The 19,582-nt window shown below is 45.6% G+C and overlaps 1 protein-coding gene across 3 annotated transcripts in view; it reads right to left on the reverse strand.

The window, feature by feature from the left end:
* Positions 1–19,582, reverse strand: part of znf385c (zinc finger protein 385C) — a 104,872-nt gene that overhangs the window by 20,193 nt on the left and 65,097 nt on the right. For all 3 annotated transcript variants that reach the window (XM_084038130.1, XM_084038129.1, XM_084038131.1), the window contains one exon: positions 282–424. In XM_084038130.1, the coding sequence (XP_083894256.1) occupies positions 282–424 (143 nt within the window). The remainder of the gene's footprint in view (positions 1–281; positions 425–19,582) is intronic.

The raw sequence follows: 19,582 nt of genomic DNA on the forward strand, positions 1-19,582 counted from the left end.
ACCCGATTTTACAACCCTGTCTGTCTTTATACCGCTCACTGATCACGTAGGGGTAGACTGACACGAAATACATGAAGTATTTGGATCACAACCCCCAACCCATAAAATTAAGGTTGTTCCTGCCCCGCGGTACAAACAGACAAAATGTTTAAAAGACATTCTGCTGACCTCTGCTCGAGACCTTCATTGTCGAAATACCTTGTGGACGGATTCATTGGTTCCACTTCATGTAATTGCTATTTTACATGACACCAAGTGTACGAAAGAGCTATTGCACTCACCGTGTTAAAGTTGGGGAAGAGGCTGAGGGGGGAGGAGCCATTGAGTCTGAAGGGCAGGAGGTGTTTGAGGTCGAGCGGGGGCTGCAGGGGCCGTCCTGGGACTGAGAGGGAAGCCAGAAGGGGGCTGCCCTGGGCCGACGTACCTGGACAACACAAAGAGATAGATGTTAGACGTTAAACGGGATGTCAACACAGGGGACATTTCTGTCCCAGTGTGATTGTAGGAGAAGAACTGCACTGATGGCTTCCGAAAGGTCAGCCGCTGCGCTCAGAGGAGGCCTGACGTTGATTTATTTGATACCAGAGGCATCATTACACCTCCAGCCGACATCCAACACACATTGTACAACTCAAATGTGTGTGCAGAAGTGTCCGTGTGCTCGTTTCTGGGGAAAAACACGCTGTGATTCTCTTTTTATGCAGACAATAGGAGGTGTACACGGCCAGTATGCTGGCGACTTAATACCCCCATCACCCCAATTGCCCGGCTGATTCCCAAAGGACAAGCCACCTGTCCTGATGTACACACACTCACAGACACACACTCGCACACAAACACATCATTTAATTACTGATTTATTGGCTAAGGAAAAGGTGCCTGTGCAAGGGGAAGATGGGCGATATCGGATTTCAAATAGACCAGGGATGAAGAGATTTCTAATTTTCCGCTTGGCCGCGTTTCAGTGGACCAGTGTGCTCACCGGTGCACAGGCACTTATCCCAGCACCAGGATCAATCATTGGTGTCAGCGGCGGGTCACCGTGGCCACACCAAAGTATGCCTATCATGTGAGCCCACCTCCAACACACACACACACACACACACACACACACACACACACACACACACACACACACACACACACACACACACACACACACACACAATAACGTACACGCAGACACAAAAAAAAAAGCAATCACTGACCGTACAATAATACCAGCGGCTTAGAAATAGAAAAGATTGGCCAAAAAAAAGTGTTTCTACTGAGGATACGGAGGGAGCAAGATTTTAGAGACAGATGGTGGGATAGAAAAAAAAAAAAAAAAAACGAAAGGTGAAGACAGAAACACTGGTGTCAGTGAAAATTGCTAATATATTCATAGCTGGTCCACCTTGTACGGTACTACTCTGTTTATGTTGCAGAGCAGTCAAAAATAATTACTTTATCACGATAAAATAACTTCCTGTTACTCCACTCACAAAGTCATTTAAATGTAGTTAAAAACAGTGTCAAGAAGTAGAACAAGTCTTGAGCTGAAGCTCCTCTACACAAAACAACAACATTTTGCTAAATCCCTGGATTATGCTCGATGCCAATATTTTTCCCTTTCGGTTATAGCTTAATTAACTAGGACACGTTTAAAGGACATATCATGAAAAGCATGTGCACATATTTGAAAACATTATTCAACAAGCCATTCCGATTTGTCATCTCTCCCAATGACACCTGCAGGCTCAAATATACTAGCTTCGCAAAGGGGCCGTATTTTTCTTGCAAGCAGCAATCAGAGCAAACTGGGCTTTTTCAAAAGGAAGCCTTTAAAGTGAGACGATAAAATGGAGCATTTCAGACAGAGGGCAGGCATATTCAGACAAACAGTGAGAAAAATAATGTGATTTCTTTTTTTTTTAGCATTAAAGCATGGAAACAACCCCTAATAGAAACCCCAAATTTAGGAAATGCCAACTTAATTTTAGTCTGCTGTCTCCAGCGTGGAAAACAAACCCACTCTGCACCCATCCACTATCTCATCCTCATTTTTGCCTCGTTACAAAACACTCCTCTCCTCTCTCCATTTAGCCTGACGTGTAAAAAAAAGTAGCATATTATCTTTGCTGTCGCATATTAGTAATACTTTTGTTAAGCATTGGATTCAATGTTGAGGTATGATGACGATACCGCTGCCTGGCCTGTGTGGCGTACAGAACCCAGTGATAGGTGGGGAAATCTGTCAGAAGTCTGGCCCGAGGCTTTCTGCCGCTTGGCAGGATTGGCAGCCATGGCGGGGTGTATGTGTTTGGTGGGTGGGGAGGCTGAGAGACTCCAGCTCCGAGCATATGCTCCTCAGTGCTGGGCTCGGGCCTGCCTTTGCCATGTGTGGCTCTCCTCTGCTGTTTGTCTGACACCCAGAGAGTTGCAGCAAAGGATGGACGCATGCGGCCCGCAGACACGTGGGCAGCAGCCGGCGGGGGATCGCTCACACGCTCGACACACAAACACACTCGCACAGAAAGCGAGGAGAAGCCGAGTCTCCTCTTGGCAGGGCTATCAGAGAAACGGCTGGGCTTGCAAGGGAGGACAGTTATCAGCTGATAGTGCTTCCCCACCTCTCTGTGACTCCCTCTGCAGCTTATTAAATCAGGGCTGGCTGTTTGCCTCTTTGGATGATAACGCTGCCACCGAGGCACAGTCTGAATACGGGCGTGTACGACAACGAGTGAAGAGAGTGTGTGCTTGGCAAGACACAAATTGTATTACACACACACACACACATGCATACAAACAGAACTGCCTACGCACCTCTGAAAACAAATAGCTCTCAGGGCAAGGGGGAAGTCTGTCAACACATAACATACACACACAAAAGTATTCCTTACATTTTTTAAAACAAACTTCTTGTGTTTCTGTGTGTGTGTGTGTGTGTGTGTGTGTGTGTGTGTGTGTGTGTGTGTCTGTAAGGATAGCTTATTTCAGCCCGCAGCCCTTGATAACCTCCTTCTATCACACTGCGTCATTTTCCACTCATTTAACGTTGTGTGTTGTGTGTGTCTGCACATGTGCATGTGTGTGTGTGTTCATGTGCACAGATGCTCTTTCTGTCCAGAGCAAAGTCTGTGTTGAGGCTCGGGTTTTATTTCCGCCTCGCTTGTGGTCCGGGGTCCAGACAACCACTGGCAGTCGAGACGAGGCCTGAAACCAAATGTCCGGCCTCTTCCTCTCTCTCCCAGATGACTTTGCTAACGGATCTGACTGTCTCCGCCAGTCTCTCCCCCCAGGCAGGCCTCCTCCTCCTCCTCCTCCTCCTCCTCCAACCATCACAACAACGCATTCCTCCCTCTCATGACTCACTGGGCTTTGTTACACAACAGCCACCGTCACATCGCATCTACACGGTGTGCAGCGCATCTGAGCCATCAAATTCAAACATTGATTTTTCAATTATTTTCTTCCTGCTCCTATGAGAAAATAATGGATTTCAACGTACACAAGCAAACAAACTGAGCCTCCCCTTCTCGTTTCTCCTCTACTCGTACAGAATTAGCCATTCAACATTTTAGTCTACTGCAATCCTGCTGTCATCACGCCTGTGCTCCCCTAGGTTTCTGACAAATTACCTTTTCTCACATCTAAATACCTCCGCCTCACCCCTGTGCTCTGCGTATCCCTAGTGCTGCTGCAGCACAGGAAGGAGAGAAGGAGAGGGTCTGGGAGGAAAGAAAACCGCTTTCTATTTGTGGCCCAGTGTAATTATGTGGGATAGATGCTGGCACAGCGGGGTCTCGGAGTTGGGTGTGTGGATCTCCACCTTCTTTTTCCTTCTGACTCTTATAGACTCATGAAGACGCCTCATGATTTAGTTGAATATGAACTTGCTTAAAACAGGTGGCGTTTTGAAAAATGTCCTCCCAAGAAGAACAGCATCAGTTGTTTGAGCAAGAACCCCAATGCAAACGTAGGATGCGTTCCCTCTTAGTCATTATGAGGGCAAAGGATGGAGTAAGATGAGGTTATTATAGAGCATTCTATTACATTATAAGTCCACATGGAGAGGAGGTAGGTAAACTGTGGACTTTAACATGGAAGATGCTCGTTTCCAGTTCTTTACAGTAGTTATCAGTCTTTGCTTCAAACTTTTGCACAGGAAGAATAGCCTTTTCTGAAAATGATGATTCTCACCTTCATCTTAGTTTCAATGGTTCTAGCCTCCAGCAGTGTCATTCGTAGCACCCAGAGACAGGAAAAACAAGGACACTGTACTGCCGCTGGCGATGCACCCATGTGCCCCTGAGGACCCGCATGACTTTGGATATACTGTTCGTATAATAAGACAAAAGGCTGCTGTGTTGAAGTAAAATACTATGTCAGACCAAGTCCTTCAACAAACACAACAGAGAAGGGGAACATGGAAAGAATGTATTGTATTATGCAGTTTTCGATGGCAAAAAAAAAGAAAGCATGGTGAAATCTTTTGTGTAATTTCAAATAATTCACCAGAGAAGGGGTTGGCTTTGTCATCCGGCTTTGTGTTTATTTTTTCTTCTTTGTCGAAGAAGAAGGAGTGTGATTGTTGGATCCGTGGGTTTCGAGCTGTTGACTTCTTCAGAATTTAAGGGCATTATGCACCACATCTCTGCTCTGCTATTAGCGCCTGCCTGCTGAGTAACAGTTGCACTGCCAGTGAGACCTTCGCCATCAGGCCTCTGATCTGATTATCCAGCTGTGATAATGAATATCTACACATCTAAACTTGAATATTTTTAGCGGGGAATTTGCAAGGGGAAATTGCTGACCGGTGAAATGATGAGCACTAAGTGCGGGCACAAAATGAGCATAATTGCTCTGCGCCATGTGGAGGATTCTTTCTTCGGTTGCCAAGTACACAGAATAACCTTTCTTTTTGATGATGTTTAGCGCCGTCCTCGTGTGCCAGCACCAAATGTGCATACACTCGAGTCCTGCCACGCACGCTCAAGAGTCATAACACGTTGATGCTCATTGTGCATCTGCCACACTGTTGCCACGCTGTTTCACCATCCCCCAGCCACCCAGCAAACTTCCCAGCAGCCGCTGCCCCGACTGTGATGGGACTGGATCTGACAGAGCAGGAAGAGCCGGCAACTGCAACCACGCGCATAAATATAGAACGGGAGCCTTTTAGTTACAATAACCCAACCAACAGAGGCTTTTTTTTTCTCTCCGCCCGAGATACGAAATAACCAAAGACATGTTATGCATACAAATGGCTGTCTCTCTCTCTCTCTCTCTCTCACACACACACACTGTGCCTGGAAATTGTAAATTGGCCTCATGGTGTATTAGAGACTCATGGCCATTTGAGGGCATGAAATGACATTGCACTGCCTCTGGACGTCCAAATGTACTCCACTGAGCGACACAGAGGGAGAGAGAGAGACAAAGAGGGAGGGAGAGAAATGTGACTCTTGACAGCCAATTAACTTCCGCTTGATCAGGAGATAGTGCGAGGGCCACCATGGGAACCATTATAGCATGGACGGAAAACATTAAGCACAATCAGTTTTAATTAAAAACGGATGCTTTTTTTTTTTTTTATCCCTGTCCCCAGCCATTCCTCCATCACTTCTGTTCTCCACACCTCCTTAAAACATGATGATAATCTGCAAACCTGAGTTTAAGATCGGCTGCTTCAGGACTGATTAGATGAAACAGTGCAGAGATGAAATAACTTAAATTAATCCCCAATTAAACCAATTGGAATGGTTCAGTCACAAGACTTATATGCGTCTTTACGGCTGCACAAATGATCTCATCATGATGCATACAGCTTTATTCTAAATATGAGACGCAAACCTGAGTGGTTTAACAAATTATATTACATTATATAGTTATTATTCTCCCTACCATTGCATTCAAATGGATCTTTTTGGAGACCTTTATGTCTGCAAGCCACTTTCCTGTTTCGGTAGAGAAACGTGTATTCTCAATAGCATGCAATTTCAAATTTCTACAAAGAGCCCTTTCATTTTATCCTCCCTCCTCTCCCTCTCTCATTTCCTCACCTTAAAGCCTTTAAAGTGGTTTATTTGAATCATACTTTAGCTCTTTTTTTCTGGGTCACTCAGCATGTCGTGTCTGCTGCAATGTGACTGTATATTGTGTACTGGGGTGTGTAAGTTGATGACTGGGTGTGCTGCACATGACAGTTTGTATTCCTGTATGTGTGTGTGTGTTTGTGTGTGTGTGTGTGTGTGTGTGTGTGTGTGAGTAGCAGGCAGATGCAGTTTATCCTGTAAATATGTGCAAGGAATATTTAAGCGTGAGGGGAGAGGAGCTTGCAGAAATGGAAAAATCTACTTGAAAATGTTGGCTGAGATATTTCCAGCGCGGATCCTGGAGTTGATCTCCAATGACACTGTAAAGATTTTTCTTACAAGGATTATATTTCATCTCAAGACTGTTACTTCCTTTCCGTGACCCCCTAATATGCTAGTCTATAAAACATCTCTCATATGCCGTTTTACCCTCCTTTCTCTTCATTTTGCCTGGATTGCAGGAGGTGGCAGATTGCTCCATGTGGCCTGATTATATGCAAGGCTAAGCACGGTTTGCCCCTCGGATGAAAATAGAGCACTCTCAGGAAGGAAGAGGATTCAGACGTTTTCAGGTTTCAGACACTGAATCTGTTGAGTTTACCTCTCAGTCAACCCTTAAACTCTCACCTGCTCTCCCGCTGACTCTAAATTTACATCATAATCTGAGCGCTTTGTGTGCAGGAGAGCCCTCATGCAGCTCCATGGTTACATATACTGTGGAGGCAAATGTACGGCTAATACATCCAATATGACCCGACATAAATAAGATCAATATTCAGCCTCTGGCTTCAGCTGTGACGCTTCCTGATCAGAGGGAGATATATTGTCTGTGTTACTGACAACTACTTATAAGAAGTACCGCACGATGACAGAGGTCTGACCCTGATTTAGTATTTTACCTCATAAGAGCAGGAATACTTCAGCAGTACGTTTGGGTCAGTGGTGAGTCACGGCAGTCCGTAGTAACCGGACCTAGTGGAGACGCTTCTTCTCCTGGGGAGTGTCTTTAATGAGTTCTGTCAGCAAAGCAGCGAACAGCGCCTTGCAACCGAGCCCCAACCTGAGCAGAGGCAAGGCCCATCTGTCAAGCTGCGACGATAAGCCCGGAGCCACCTAGAAACAAATTGCTCAGCTTCCCCACTGTAAAGCCCTACGAGGCAGATGGCTACGGGCGGGCAAGAGAGATGCTACTTATTCCTGATGCTACACAGGAGAGAGAGAGGGAAAAAAAGGAGGAGGAGACGGGAAATATCAAACACATTAATCTATGCAGAGTGCCGATGGCCAGTCATCGCTCTGCAGAAGCAGCAGCTGTAGACAGAACTTCAATGTGACGATAAACAGCGAAGAAAGAAAAAAACTTGGAAATTACATTTTTATTTGCTTTCGAGCCTCAGGGTGCAGCTCCAATAAGTCAGCCACACTTTCTTAAGCTCCTCCCTTTATTGGGAAAGATAATGGCAGCTGTCGGACTTTTCCCTCGAGGTAAAAAACAAACTTTTATGGCACACTGTTTAAAAAGGTGATCAGAGCCAGGTATCTACAACATCTGTCAGACGTGGGCATCATCTCCATTCTATTGTGATCGATAGCGTAACCACCTTGCAGAGGCACGTGGAAAAAATACAAATATATATATTCAAAGCGGTGTCGTGCCCACACATATGTAAAAACCCAGAGCTGTAGGAATTACAGGAGTGACAGGAACTCAGACGAGGTTCATTTCCCCAGCAAATTGAGTCATTTGTGGAAGTGGCATTAAGAGCGACATCGTTTTTTACATGAATAAATATCAGGCCGGTCAACCAAGCATCACACAGCCATCATGCCAACTGTGACAAGTCATTATAAATTGATTAGATATGGTGGGCGAGCTGGGCCGGTTGGATGTTTGAGAGAAAGAGAGGGAAGTGGTGCACGGGAGAAAAATAAGAACAAGACAGGGGGTTGCTTCTAATTTTAACTCTTCAGCTGATGAGTGGAGAGGAGCAAGAGATGAAAACACTCAGACATAAATGTGGCTACGAGGCTGTGACGAATGGGAACCAAAAATGATGTTGTAGCTGTGCTGAACACAGTGGAACAGTATCCTCGCCGCAATTTCTCTAAAGAGAGTATCTCTCACACACACACACACACACACACACACACACACACACACACACACACACACACACACACGGAATTAATGGTTCATTTACACTCTCTGAGCTTCTTATGTATCGCAGACGAGAACATTCCCTTTATTTATACAAACGACATTAGCAAACTGCTTGCAGAGAGCATTGCACCGAACATTACTTTTGTATTATTACAGTCATTGTTATGCAAAAGAGCCCCTGCTAAGCAAGTTGTATTTGCATCAAGCCAGTAAATTGCCTTTATAGAGCAGGGTTTTTTTCCTTCCGATCAAATGACCCGCTGATCATCAATTCTAAGCCCACCTGGATTTGTTTTTTCAGAAAATATCGCTTTCTTCACTCACTCCCTCTTTCCAGGGTCTTTGTTTTTAGACTTTTCTTATAATACAGACCATTTAAATTCTGCTTTCAGCCATGTGTCTATGGCCAATTAAAATTCTTAATGGAAATGGGTACTGGCTATAAAAAGGCAAAGCTTTTCTGTTCTTTCAGAGTCCTAGCTGAAGGGCCAAGTATTGCTTTTCTGCCTTTTAACACACAGCGGGCGACTGAGAGACAGCTCTTATGTGATTTTGAAGAACAGAAAAGCAGTTACATGAGAATTAGGAACAGGAATACGACTGTGGCGATAAAAGTCCTCCAGCTGTGAAGGTTAGCACAGCGGCGGCGCATAAATTAGCTCACGTTCTACAATGTAGATAACACCTCAAGGAAAAAACTAACACAGTAGCAATTCAATGATAATTCAATTCCAAAATCATTTAAATTAGCCAACTATGTTACCAAAAATATGAATTCCCTTCAAATATCCAATGTTAACAAACAATTAGCCCTGGGTTGCTCTTTTAAAAATACCCTCACTCTCGATCAGCAGCGGCCTGGTGAAATATCCGAGCTAATTTTGCCCAACCTGGGCTGTAATTGTTTCAAATTTAACCTCATGCCTCAGCGTCACTGCCAGAATAATTGCTCGTGAGTGAGATTAATCTACAGAAGCACATCTGTGGGACTTCATTTGCGGGTTGCATATGTGACTAAACAAAGGTGAAACAATGGCGGGGAAACAAGCCAACACCATGCACAAACCACTCGATATTTGTACACAGTACACGTGCAACACATGTACTGTATGTCAACAAATACATATAAAACAGAGGCAGAAAGCCCCACGTCCATGAAGAGAATGGGATTTGTGCGGAAAAAGCTTCGTCCCCAAATGACCCACGTCCACGTCTAAACACCTGTTAATGGAGGAGAAGAGTCGGGCTCAGACACAGCGAACACATTTCTTACAAAAGGAGGAAAAGTGTCATCGTTTGCCAAGCGTTTGGCCTCCGTTCAGCGGAGGCTGGGAAATCAGCATTTGGATTGGAAGCCACTCTCGGGCTGAGAGAGGACGGGCCGTTTGACAAGCTCTCTGAAGAGAAACAGCTGCAAGCTGCAATTGGAAAGTCTTTGTGAAAAGCTGCTCTGCCCTTTGTTATCTCCTTCCTCCTCGCCTCAAAGTGCTGGCATGCAGATGTCTCCTCTCATTCCTCATGTGTAATTACAAAGATGAGAGAGCGGCATGAAGGGATGATTCTATATATACGGGACGTCGTAGTGCAGGCGGCACGCCCGAGTCAGGCAGCCGGCTCGTCTTTAAATAGGAAGAACTTCACCACAACAAATGATTTAACACGTCGCTCTGCAGCTGCCTACTTCGTCGAGGTCCAAAGCCTTTCCAACGTGACGCACCAGACACAATATGTGGCCACCCATGGTGTAGTTGTATTATATACCCTCCACTCCTGCTGTAGGGCCCTCCTGCTCTGCCTGGGTGCAGAGAAGAGCAGATAAGGATTCTTATCAGAGCCCGTGCAGGTGTTTGGAGAAACGAGGCCGTAACACGATTCCCAAGTTACTGTTGGCCGGACAGACTTTCACTGGATGTGAGGAGAGTAAAGGAGCACAGAGGGATGGATGGGTGGAGGTAGCGATGGGGGTTGTGTGTGCGGTGCGGCGGGTTTTGCCGGTGGCCAGGGTGTTATAATTGTGAATCCCCTCAGAGTACCGCAGTACAGCGCACCTTAGACACCTGCTGGCGTGGTGATAAGGAGCGAAAAGCAATCACTCCAGCTACCCGCCAGCTCCAACTGGCATCTTGCTGCCTCTCAACCTGCTACATATTTCTCTCAAACATAACTGGCTTTCTGTTATAGGTCAGATCCCTCTGTGGGCTGTTACCTCAGAGAGGAAAGGAGAGGAGAGGAGAGGAGAGGAGGACAGGAGGAGAGGAGGAAATTCCAAAGGCCAAGAGAGATGCTCTTTCATTAACAGTTAGTCCACTTACAAGTGCATGTGGTCCGACTATATCAGCACGATCCTGCTGCAAATCTAAAAATGTAATGCAGTGTGTGTGGCAGAAGTTCCCTGCGCCACTACAGGCTGCCATTTCAAACTAACTAAATCCCCCACAGAGGTCAAGGACACGCGGTCTGGGTGCGAGTGGGTCCTCAGACTCTCTAGAGAGCGTTTCTCATTAGTGCGATTCCGACTGAGGATTATAATGCGGATCCTTGGGATAAATCTTTGCTCGTCACAGTGAGACCATCAGCTGCTGCAGTCAACCAGCGCCAGCTCCTGAATTATTCATTTCCTGTTTACAGCAGGCGACAGGTGCGTGACCTCTGAGAAGATAGCCCAGGGTGTCTGGAAGAAGTGGTGACAAGGGGAGGGGAGGAGGGGGGGAGGAAGCCTCAGAGGGACAGTACTGGAGACGTGGGGGGGGGGGGGGGGGGGGGGGGGAGAGGAAACTGCCAATTTGTCAACCTCCAGTGCCTGGGAAGGTTTGGGGCTGCTTTTACTTTTCATGCTTTTGAATTTAATTCTGTGGCAGGAAATGCAGCTTTAAGCAGCCTTTTAGGTATGGCTGCATGGAAGGGTTTTTTTGATGGGAGAGTGTGGATGCACTTGCCAATTTGGGGGGGGGGGGGGGGGGGGGGGGAGGGTGAAGCCGGGGGGAAAAGGAAATAAGGTACATTTCAGCAAGATGTTAGAGTGAAAGCCAGGGTGGCGGGGGGGTTGGGGAGTTGGGCCAAGCTTCAGCTGCACATCAGCTGAGTGGCATTTACTGTAACCTTTCCCCTGGCGTTTAATAACTGCTGCAAAAACAGCAGAAACACGGATCACTGCGATTCACCGGCGATGCAAACGCATCTCCCGCCGCTGGTGGCCACACAGCCCACAAACACCCAGAGAGGACCATGAGGTTGAATGTTATTTCCAACTCTACGAAAAATTTAATATCAGTATGCAGCAGAATTAGATGCGATAGCAGAGCAGATGAGATGAGAAGAGAAGAGAAGAGAAGAGAAGAACGATGCTGAAGGCAAACGGGACGGGGGGAGATAGATAGATAAAGAGGGTAGAGGCTGGATATAAGCGGATGTTGTCAAAAAAACACAGGCAGCCCGTCTGGTTCGCTTAGCTGAACGCTAAAGAAACACCAAACTGAATCACAGGAATTCAATCTGGTTCACTCAGCCTGACAACAGTCTCTGACGTCTGATAGCTCAAGAATAAGCCTCCCATTTACTCACACATATTGATGTGGACATCTGCATGAACACACACACACACACACACACACACACACACACACACACACACACACACACACACACACACACACACACACACACACACACACACACACACAGACAGAAGAACACACTCTCTCTAAGATGCATGAGTTTCACCTGCAGGTAACTGTGGAGAAAAACACACATTTCTCCCCTCCGGTCATCTCCTGCTTCAGACAAAAATAACAGACGGGTGAATGATATAGTGAGCGGTCTCCTCTGGTTGCAAAGTGGGAATGGAACCACATCTCCGAGACAGCAGCTACAAATGGCCCATCCCTATAACTGCCTTCTCTCTCTCTCTCTCCCGTCCTCTCAGCTGTGCATCCACAGAGACCTTGGCAGATCTCGAAGACGGATTAATCTCGATTGAAAGTTGTTGAAGTGTCCTCAAGCGTCAAAGCATTACTACTTATCGCAGGAGAGCCCAGCGGAGACGATCCAATGAAAAGACTAGAGAATAAGCTCTGAGGTCATTTGGGATGGACGAACACCCACGAAGCGGGCGGTACTGTAAGGTGCATACGGACTAGATTAAGCCCTCATCATGTGAAATGTGGAGCTAACAGACAGTCTGCCTGTGGTAAGCCTCGGACTGCTGCTGTTGGAGCTGCGTGGATTTCATGTTTCCACCAGTCATACCAGCATGAGTATCACAGTTTGGGCTGCTGGAAAAACTCTTCCTCTCGCATCTAATTGTCTGGAACTTGACGTGGCACTGCGACATAAATGCTTCACTGCCCAAACTCTACATCTGTCAGGGGTCATTGAAGGCAGTCTGATAACCCATAAGTAGATGTTTATGTTTTGAAATGCCACACTGTAAAACACCAGACAGCTCTCTTTATTTTCCACAAGCGATGACGCCATCGACGTATGGACGAGGATGGCTGTAACCGCCGCAGCACTCAAAGCATGCGCAGCCGCCGACGAAGAAGGTCGGATAACAACACACACAGCAGGAAATGTGAAGTAACTCATGGTTAAAAGCTTGAGAAAACAACCATACAGGGACAATAAATTCAGCCAAAATCCTACTGCAGCATATGGCGCCTTTTCTTAGTTGATAATATGATTTAAAGGTTCTACTAGAACCACTAGATGTCACCCTAGAGGACAAGCATCTCAGACCAAAACAAATGGTTGGCTCCGAAATGTCAGCTCTGAGTCAAGTTGGAGCCCTCAAGCAGCTCGTGGGGCTCTCCATCTCAGAATTACCACACCAGTGTTGACTCTGGTCTCATCTCTCTCTTTGTCAGAGGCCTTCTTTAGCCAAACAACATGGAGTTTTCAGTGGAGAAATCTGCGAAGGTCACTCTCTGATTCTCCTCATGAGACATTAAACATACATTACTCCATATCTTTACATTGTAAACAGTTGTTTGCTGCTATGTTAATGTTCAAAATCTAAAATATGGTAAAAAAAATATCAAAATATGGTTCATATATATATATATATATAGTGATTTTTGTCACCTTGGTTAGTCCTTTCCATTAGGACATAAAATAATATTTAATCACTGTGTCATTTGTATTGGTTAAACCCTTATATAATTAATCTGCATCTAATGTGTTTGAAATGTATGATTATTGGCTTGTCACTTCATACTTTAATATTATTTTTTACGTTACTTTTTCATAACAGGACCAAATAAATAACATATTTGAAAACTATTTTTAATAAATTCACTTACATAAAAAAAATACTGTACAGCCGTTCAGGCGTGTTAATTCATAATTTCTTTATTAAGTTGTATTAAAAAAATAATAGAAATGCATTATAAATATGAGTTACAGATGTAACATGCGGCTGGGGAATGGAATCATGTCGGAGTGGGCTGGGACAAGATCTTACCAAACTGTTACATCAGTCCTAACATCATGGAGATCAATCCTGTATTTATAAGGCAGCATCCAAGGGAGTCCTTGCTACAAAGTTGATGACATAACTCTGGTGTAACAAGAGTTTTGTTGACCTTTGGCTAAGATACCGTGACCCTGTATGACCGCGCAGCCCATAGCCAACCCACTCCAGTCTGTCTGCATCTGTCTGCTGAGACAAAGAGGATTTACTGTTAATCTGGCTTTAACAAGAGCAGAAGAGCATCATCCACAACAACACTCCAGAGAACAGGACTAATCAAGACATCATGGCCATCAAAGAGGGAACAATTACGGCTCATAAAACCAATTTTGCCGATTGACTGTGAGAGAGAATGAGAGCAGACAGTTATGTGATTGGATTTGATTACACTTTAGTGTATTGTATGAGGGGGAGGGGGGGAGAAAACCACAACAGATGATTTAAACTGGCTTGGAGTTATAAAAAAGACCCTGACATGACAGAATTATTTGCATATTAACTGACACTTTCTTTGAACAACGTGCCACTGCTCAGTATGTCTTCCTTGGTTCAATGCTGGATTTGTTTAAGTCCTCAAACAGATATCAGTCAAATCGAGGTGATGGTGATACATTTGCACAAGACACCAGGCAGGTAGCTACCACCCTTAATGACACAAGCCGCCAAAAAACACCAATGAGTTACCAAGAAGGCACAAAGGCGTCTGACGAGCTCAGAATAAGGTTTGATTGTAATGCCGAACAAACGTTGGATTGGTTTGCAGTAACGAGCAAATGGCTTTAACAGGTGGAAAACGTTGCCGGGGAAGTGTACAATTCACAATCTCTCCTCATTAGTAAGCAAATTAATTCAATCAGCTCCCTTTGGTAAGCGGCTTGATAAATCTCTTCAAAGTGGTGTGTGGCTCCAACCACAGCAAGCAGCTCTAATAGATGCAGAGCTGCTAATGCGTGATTCTCATTGACGCATGCGCTCGCCATTCCGCTAGGATCAGCCTGAAACACAATCGTTGGCCTCAAGCAAACAAACCCAAATCAATGAGGCTGGCGCTCCGCAGGGAGCAGTGAAGAGTATTTTTCTTGCGCTGGCTCCAATAGCTTTACAAATTTTATTCATAAGTCCCTGGAGAGAACCGACTGCAGAGTGCTTATGCTTGCGGAGAGAGCAGGAGCTCCAAGCGGGCAGGGCGTTGCTGAAACCAAGCTGGGACTTTCACTGAGGCTGAAAGACAAGCAGGGGCAGCTCCTCTGGCCCCAGACCCAGAGAGACCTCTACCCAGACCAGAGAAAAGCAGTGTAACATCATTACTACCTGCTGAACCACGTCACGTTGCTCCCCTAACACAATGTCCATTAGAGTCCACTGGAATCACAGACACGAGTGGAAGAAAATACAAAACACAGAGGTGGTTTGAGAGCACACTTCTGCCTCAGGTCTCATTCCGACGACTTCAAAATGTCTTCAATGACGGCATGACATTTGCGGCATCAGAAGGCGATCGATGCAGACGCGCGCATCCAGCAACGGCTCGGACTGACAAAACTTATCTCTCCACGCCTGGCGACAAATCCACTCTGCAGCCTCAATCAATTCGTCAGACGGCCTCTTCTTCGACACATGCAGGCACGTACCGACGCGGGAGACGCGATGATTAGCTTGTCCCACTTAATCACTTCCTATTAGAGACACCTGCGAGGTTGCAGTAGTCGCGTGTGATTACGTGCAATCATAGAAATGTCACATTTGAATGATAAGCAGCACGGAAGACGGCTCGCAGCACACCATGGAATCATCAGCTATTCTCAAGCTTTGAAAAAAAAAAAGGATTCACATAAGTCACAAATGGAATCTCACACATGATTTTGCATATGCCGGCACAAACATCCACACTGGGCTGGGGGGGGCTATCTGCTGTGGATAAAAGACATCCCTTATCAGCTTCTTCATAGAGGAGCTGGGAATGAAGGCATTTACTCAAATGAAAGAGGCAGCTTTTGGAGATAAGCCGAGAGAGACGGAGCTCAGCTAAGCTTTCAGATTGGACTGGGCCTACGAAGGGAACAGAGGAGGACGGGGGGGAAAAAAACCCCAGAGAGGGTGGACAAATGGATGGGATGATAGATGGGTAGATGGGATGAAGCTGCAAGCTCTTTTTTGGCGCCGTGCTTGGTTTCGAGGCAGATGCGTGCCTCGGAGGAGGAGTGTGTGGCTCCCGTCTGCCATGGAAGTGCTTACATAAAGCGCATTTACAGGATGTGGGTGTGAAAGCTATTGTGTTGACCCCGGTGTTTTGTCTGCGCTGGTGTGCGCGCCCGCGTCCGTACCCTCCCGTCTATTCCTGTGCTCGTATCTGGGCCCCGTCTCGAGCTGGCACATCTTCTCTGCTGCACTGGGCCGCGAGCCGCGCTAGACTAACCCACTTCAAAGAGGCCCATTGTCACACGCTAATGTGTCAAACGGCAGAAAGCAACGCACACGGAGACTGGATATTCCCTCTTAGATGGGGGAGGAAGGGTGGCATGGGAAGGGATGAAGAGCAGTGGGGGAGAGACAGAGAGGGAGAGGTTTGTTCGCAAACACACTGCCATGCCAACATTAATCATGTAGACTCTCATAAAATCATTAGAGCTGATCATTCCCAGTCAGGCTCTCTCCACAGCGGCTCGGCGCCGACGAAAAGAAGCGAGAATGCCAATTTCTGTCGGAGATGTAAGCCAACAAGCAAACACACTCGGAAACAACACACACAGTCACCTTTGTAATGCAAAATATCAGCATGAAGAAGTGAGACAGCTCAACTGCACAGCAGATGACTTGAGATGTATTTATGTTCAACGCTTTTAAATATTTCATATATAATTATGTTTGCACACCCAATAAAATCCTGCTGTATTTAAGTACCTGCAACCACATTTTTTCTTCCCAAACTCATTTATGTATATTCAATTTCTGTTTGTGCAACACATTTATACCACTGATTATATTTAAATGTGTGTCTGGACAAAAAAAAAAGCCAGCTAGAAATTCTGTATTTGTGTTTTTTTTCCCCATTTGATTTATGCTTGTCATAAACTGGCAAAGTGTGTTCTGCCGTGCACAAGCTCTGCCAATCTGTATGTGTCCCTTTGCTTTGCTTTGTGTGTGTGTGTGTGTGTGCGTGTGTGTGTGTGTGTGTGTGTGTCCAGAAAATGCAAACCATATGTTTTGGTGATTGCATTTTTGTCAATTGATTCATGTATATTAATTTGTTGTTTGGACCGACTTTGTGTGTCTATAAAAAAAAGCATACTATAATGTAGGTGCTGTGATTTCCAATTTATTATACATTTTGTACAACCCTTCATTTTTTGACTGCATAAATGTGAAGTCTACTCAAATGCACTACATTATTTAAGTGTTAGGAGACCTCTCTTTGTGTGTGCACTCTGTCCGATATTTCCCATAGAATTATTTTGTGTGGAATGTGCATCGGGTACAAGGAGGACGGACATTAATTTCCCAGCCACTGTAATTAATCCGGCGAGCAGTGGGCTGTTAAACGCTCCTGAGATGGCGTGCGGTACAGGCGGAGGTCAACATGCTGACGGCTAACAAAGAGCAGGGAGCAAAATCGACCATTAGAGCTGGATCACCGAGTCTTCTGTTTACTCTTACCACCATTTACACACTAGCTGCACTCCATTATGAGCACCGGACCCCGGAGTATTGCAGATCAGTGGTCAGGGCACCAAGTTCTGATGGCTGGAGCCGACTGTAAAATCGATGGCCTTTGTTACTATCTCAGCTGCTGATTGTCCTGCTTGGAGAGCTGAGGACTGGTTACAGAGACAGTCTGGTTTGGTGAATTATAAATGTACTTGAGACAATGTGAGAACTGAGAGCAGGAGGAGAAAATAAGAGAGATACCTCCTTTTCAAGTTATATTTCAAACCTCTCTATCTTTGCTTGCTCTCTCTCTGTTCTTTATGAGCTTCTTCTCATCCTTCAGTCTCTTCTGTCGCTCTCAAAAGCCTTTTACTCTTCTCTTGCTCATTTAAGTCGAGGTCAGGGAATGAAGTGGAGGAGAAGTCACCCGCTTGAAGGCTGTCTTACCTGCTAAAGACCAAAGACACACACACACACACGCAGCACAGGGAGATGATCTGCTGCTGCTCCCCTTCAAGGTCTCCATCTTTAGCCTCAGCACCCAGGAAATCGGAGGCTAAGTGGTGAGTTTGTGGTGCGGGGTGCGGCGCCGGACCATTTCTCATGTTGTCAGAGCTCCCGCTGGGCCTCACATATGCCTGCAGCTCTCAGCATCCAGAAGCCAACACTCCAGCAGGCGGGCCAATCAAACCCACGCTGTCACTTCAGTGAAATGACTTGAACCGTCACTCACACGCGGGTATTTTCCCCCAGAGGCCAGAACGCCGCACACACAAACTGCACATACAAATGCAGTATGTGTAAAAGCAGATACACGTAGTTCCTGTCACAATACCTATTTACATATTAATAGACTCCGCCAGTGTTGTAGCATTGGAGATGGGTCTCAAGACTCTACCCCGAAAAACACAGAACATGATCTCATGAATATCTATGGGGGTCAAGTAAAAACCAGCATGGAATAGGTCATGTATCAGTAACTTCATTAACTTGTGACCTCTGCTCCATGCTGACCTTTGACCCCTCTGAAAGGAGCCTGCAGGTCCATGTAGACAGGCCTAATTATGGTCACTGCATCAGTCCACCCACTAAGCATTTCACTCCAGCGACTTTGTTGAACTCACAATGGCCAAAATCAATGCAGCAGAACCAGAGATATCGTCTATTTCTATTCCTCACTCGTCAAAACCAGGTGGCCGCGATTGAGAGGAGAAGCGGACACGGGTCTGGAGAGCTAACTCAGATTTGTTTTATTGGCAGACTTTTGCAAAATGCATCAGATTGTTTGTGCAGCTCCTTTTGGAGCCATTAAAAGCTTCGTACCTGTTTTCCTCGTGTGCTCCCTTTGACCTGTAAACAGACTTTGATGTGTTAAATTGGTGGAGTTCCCCTTTTACCAATAATGCAATCATAAAGATAGAAATCCATCAGAGGAGAGTCAGGTATTCCTTTTTTCCACAAATCAAAAGACAATGTGCTTCCATAGTTGTATTATAGCGAATAGAAAATGTGACTCATCCATGAATACAAGCACTTCATCACAAAACGACTCCTGAAAATCACTGAGCATCAGAGGTTGATGATTTAAAACACTGCGAGAGCTTCCATGAATAGAATCCTCCTTTAAAGTCACATCACCTCCTGGACTGTTCTCTTCAAGGAAAGATGAAACAAGATTGAGAATAGTGACTACAGCAGGAGTTTAAAAAAAAAAAAAGAGAGTTTTGGAGTGATAACATGCGTCCCTGTTTCCTGAAAAAAATGGCTGACTGGCACATTAAAGTGAAAAAGAGCCACAAACATACATCGACTACTGCATTAAAGTGGGATAGAAGTTTACACCGGTGGGAACACATAAAATGCGGTAAGACGAGGAACGATAAATATGAAATATTGCACAGTTAGTGGTAGTACGAGACATTCCCCTCGTTCTCACAGGAGTCTTTACTGAGATGACGTAGACTAATAGGAGCCGAGCTAATGAAAGTTAAAAAAGTCAGCGTGACTACAAATTTTTCATTTGAGGTGAGGTGTTTGTTGAGCTAATAGAGCAGTGGGTTATTTGTCTTTGCTGCGTGAGAGTGTGTGTGTGTGTGTGTGTGGAGAGAGAGAGAGAGAGGGAGGGGGAGAGGGAGAGAGAGAGAGAGAGAGAGAGAGAGAGAGAGAGAGAGAGAGAGAGAAAGAGAGGTTGAAATGAGTTGAGCAGAAGCTGGAGAGCTGCCACCTTCATGC

The sequence above is a fragment of the Eutrigla gurnardus genome (assembly GCF_963514095.1).
Source record: "Eutrigla gurnardus genome assembly, chromosome: 20".
Lineage (NCBI taxonomy): Eukaryota > Metazoa > Chordata > Actinopteri > Perciformes > Triglidae > Eutrigla > Eutrigla gurnardus.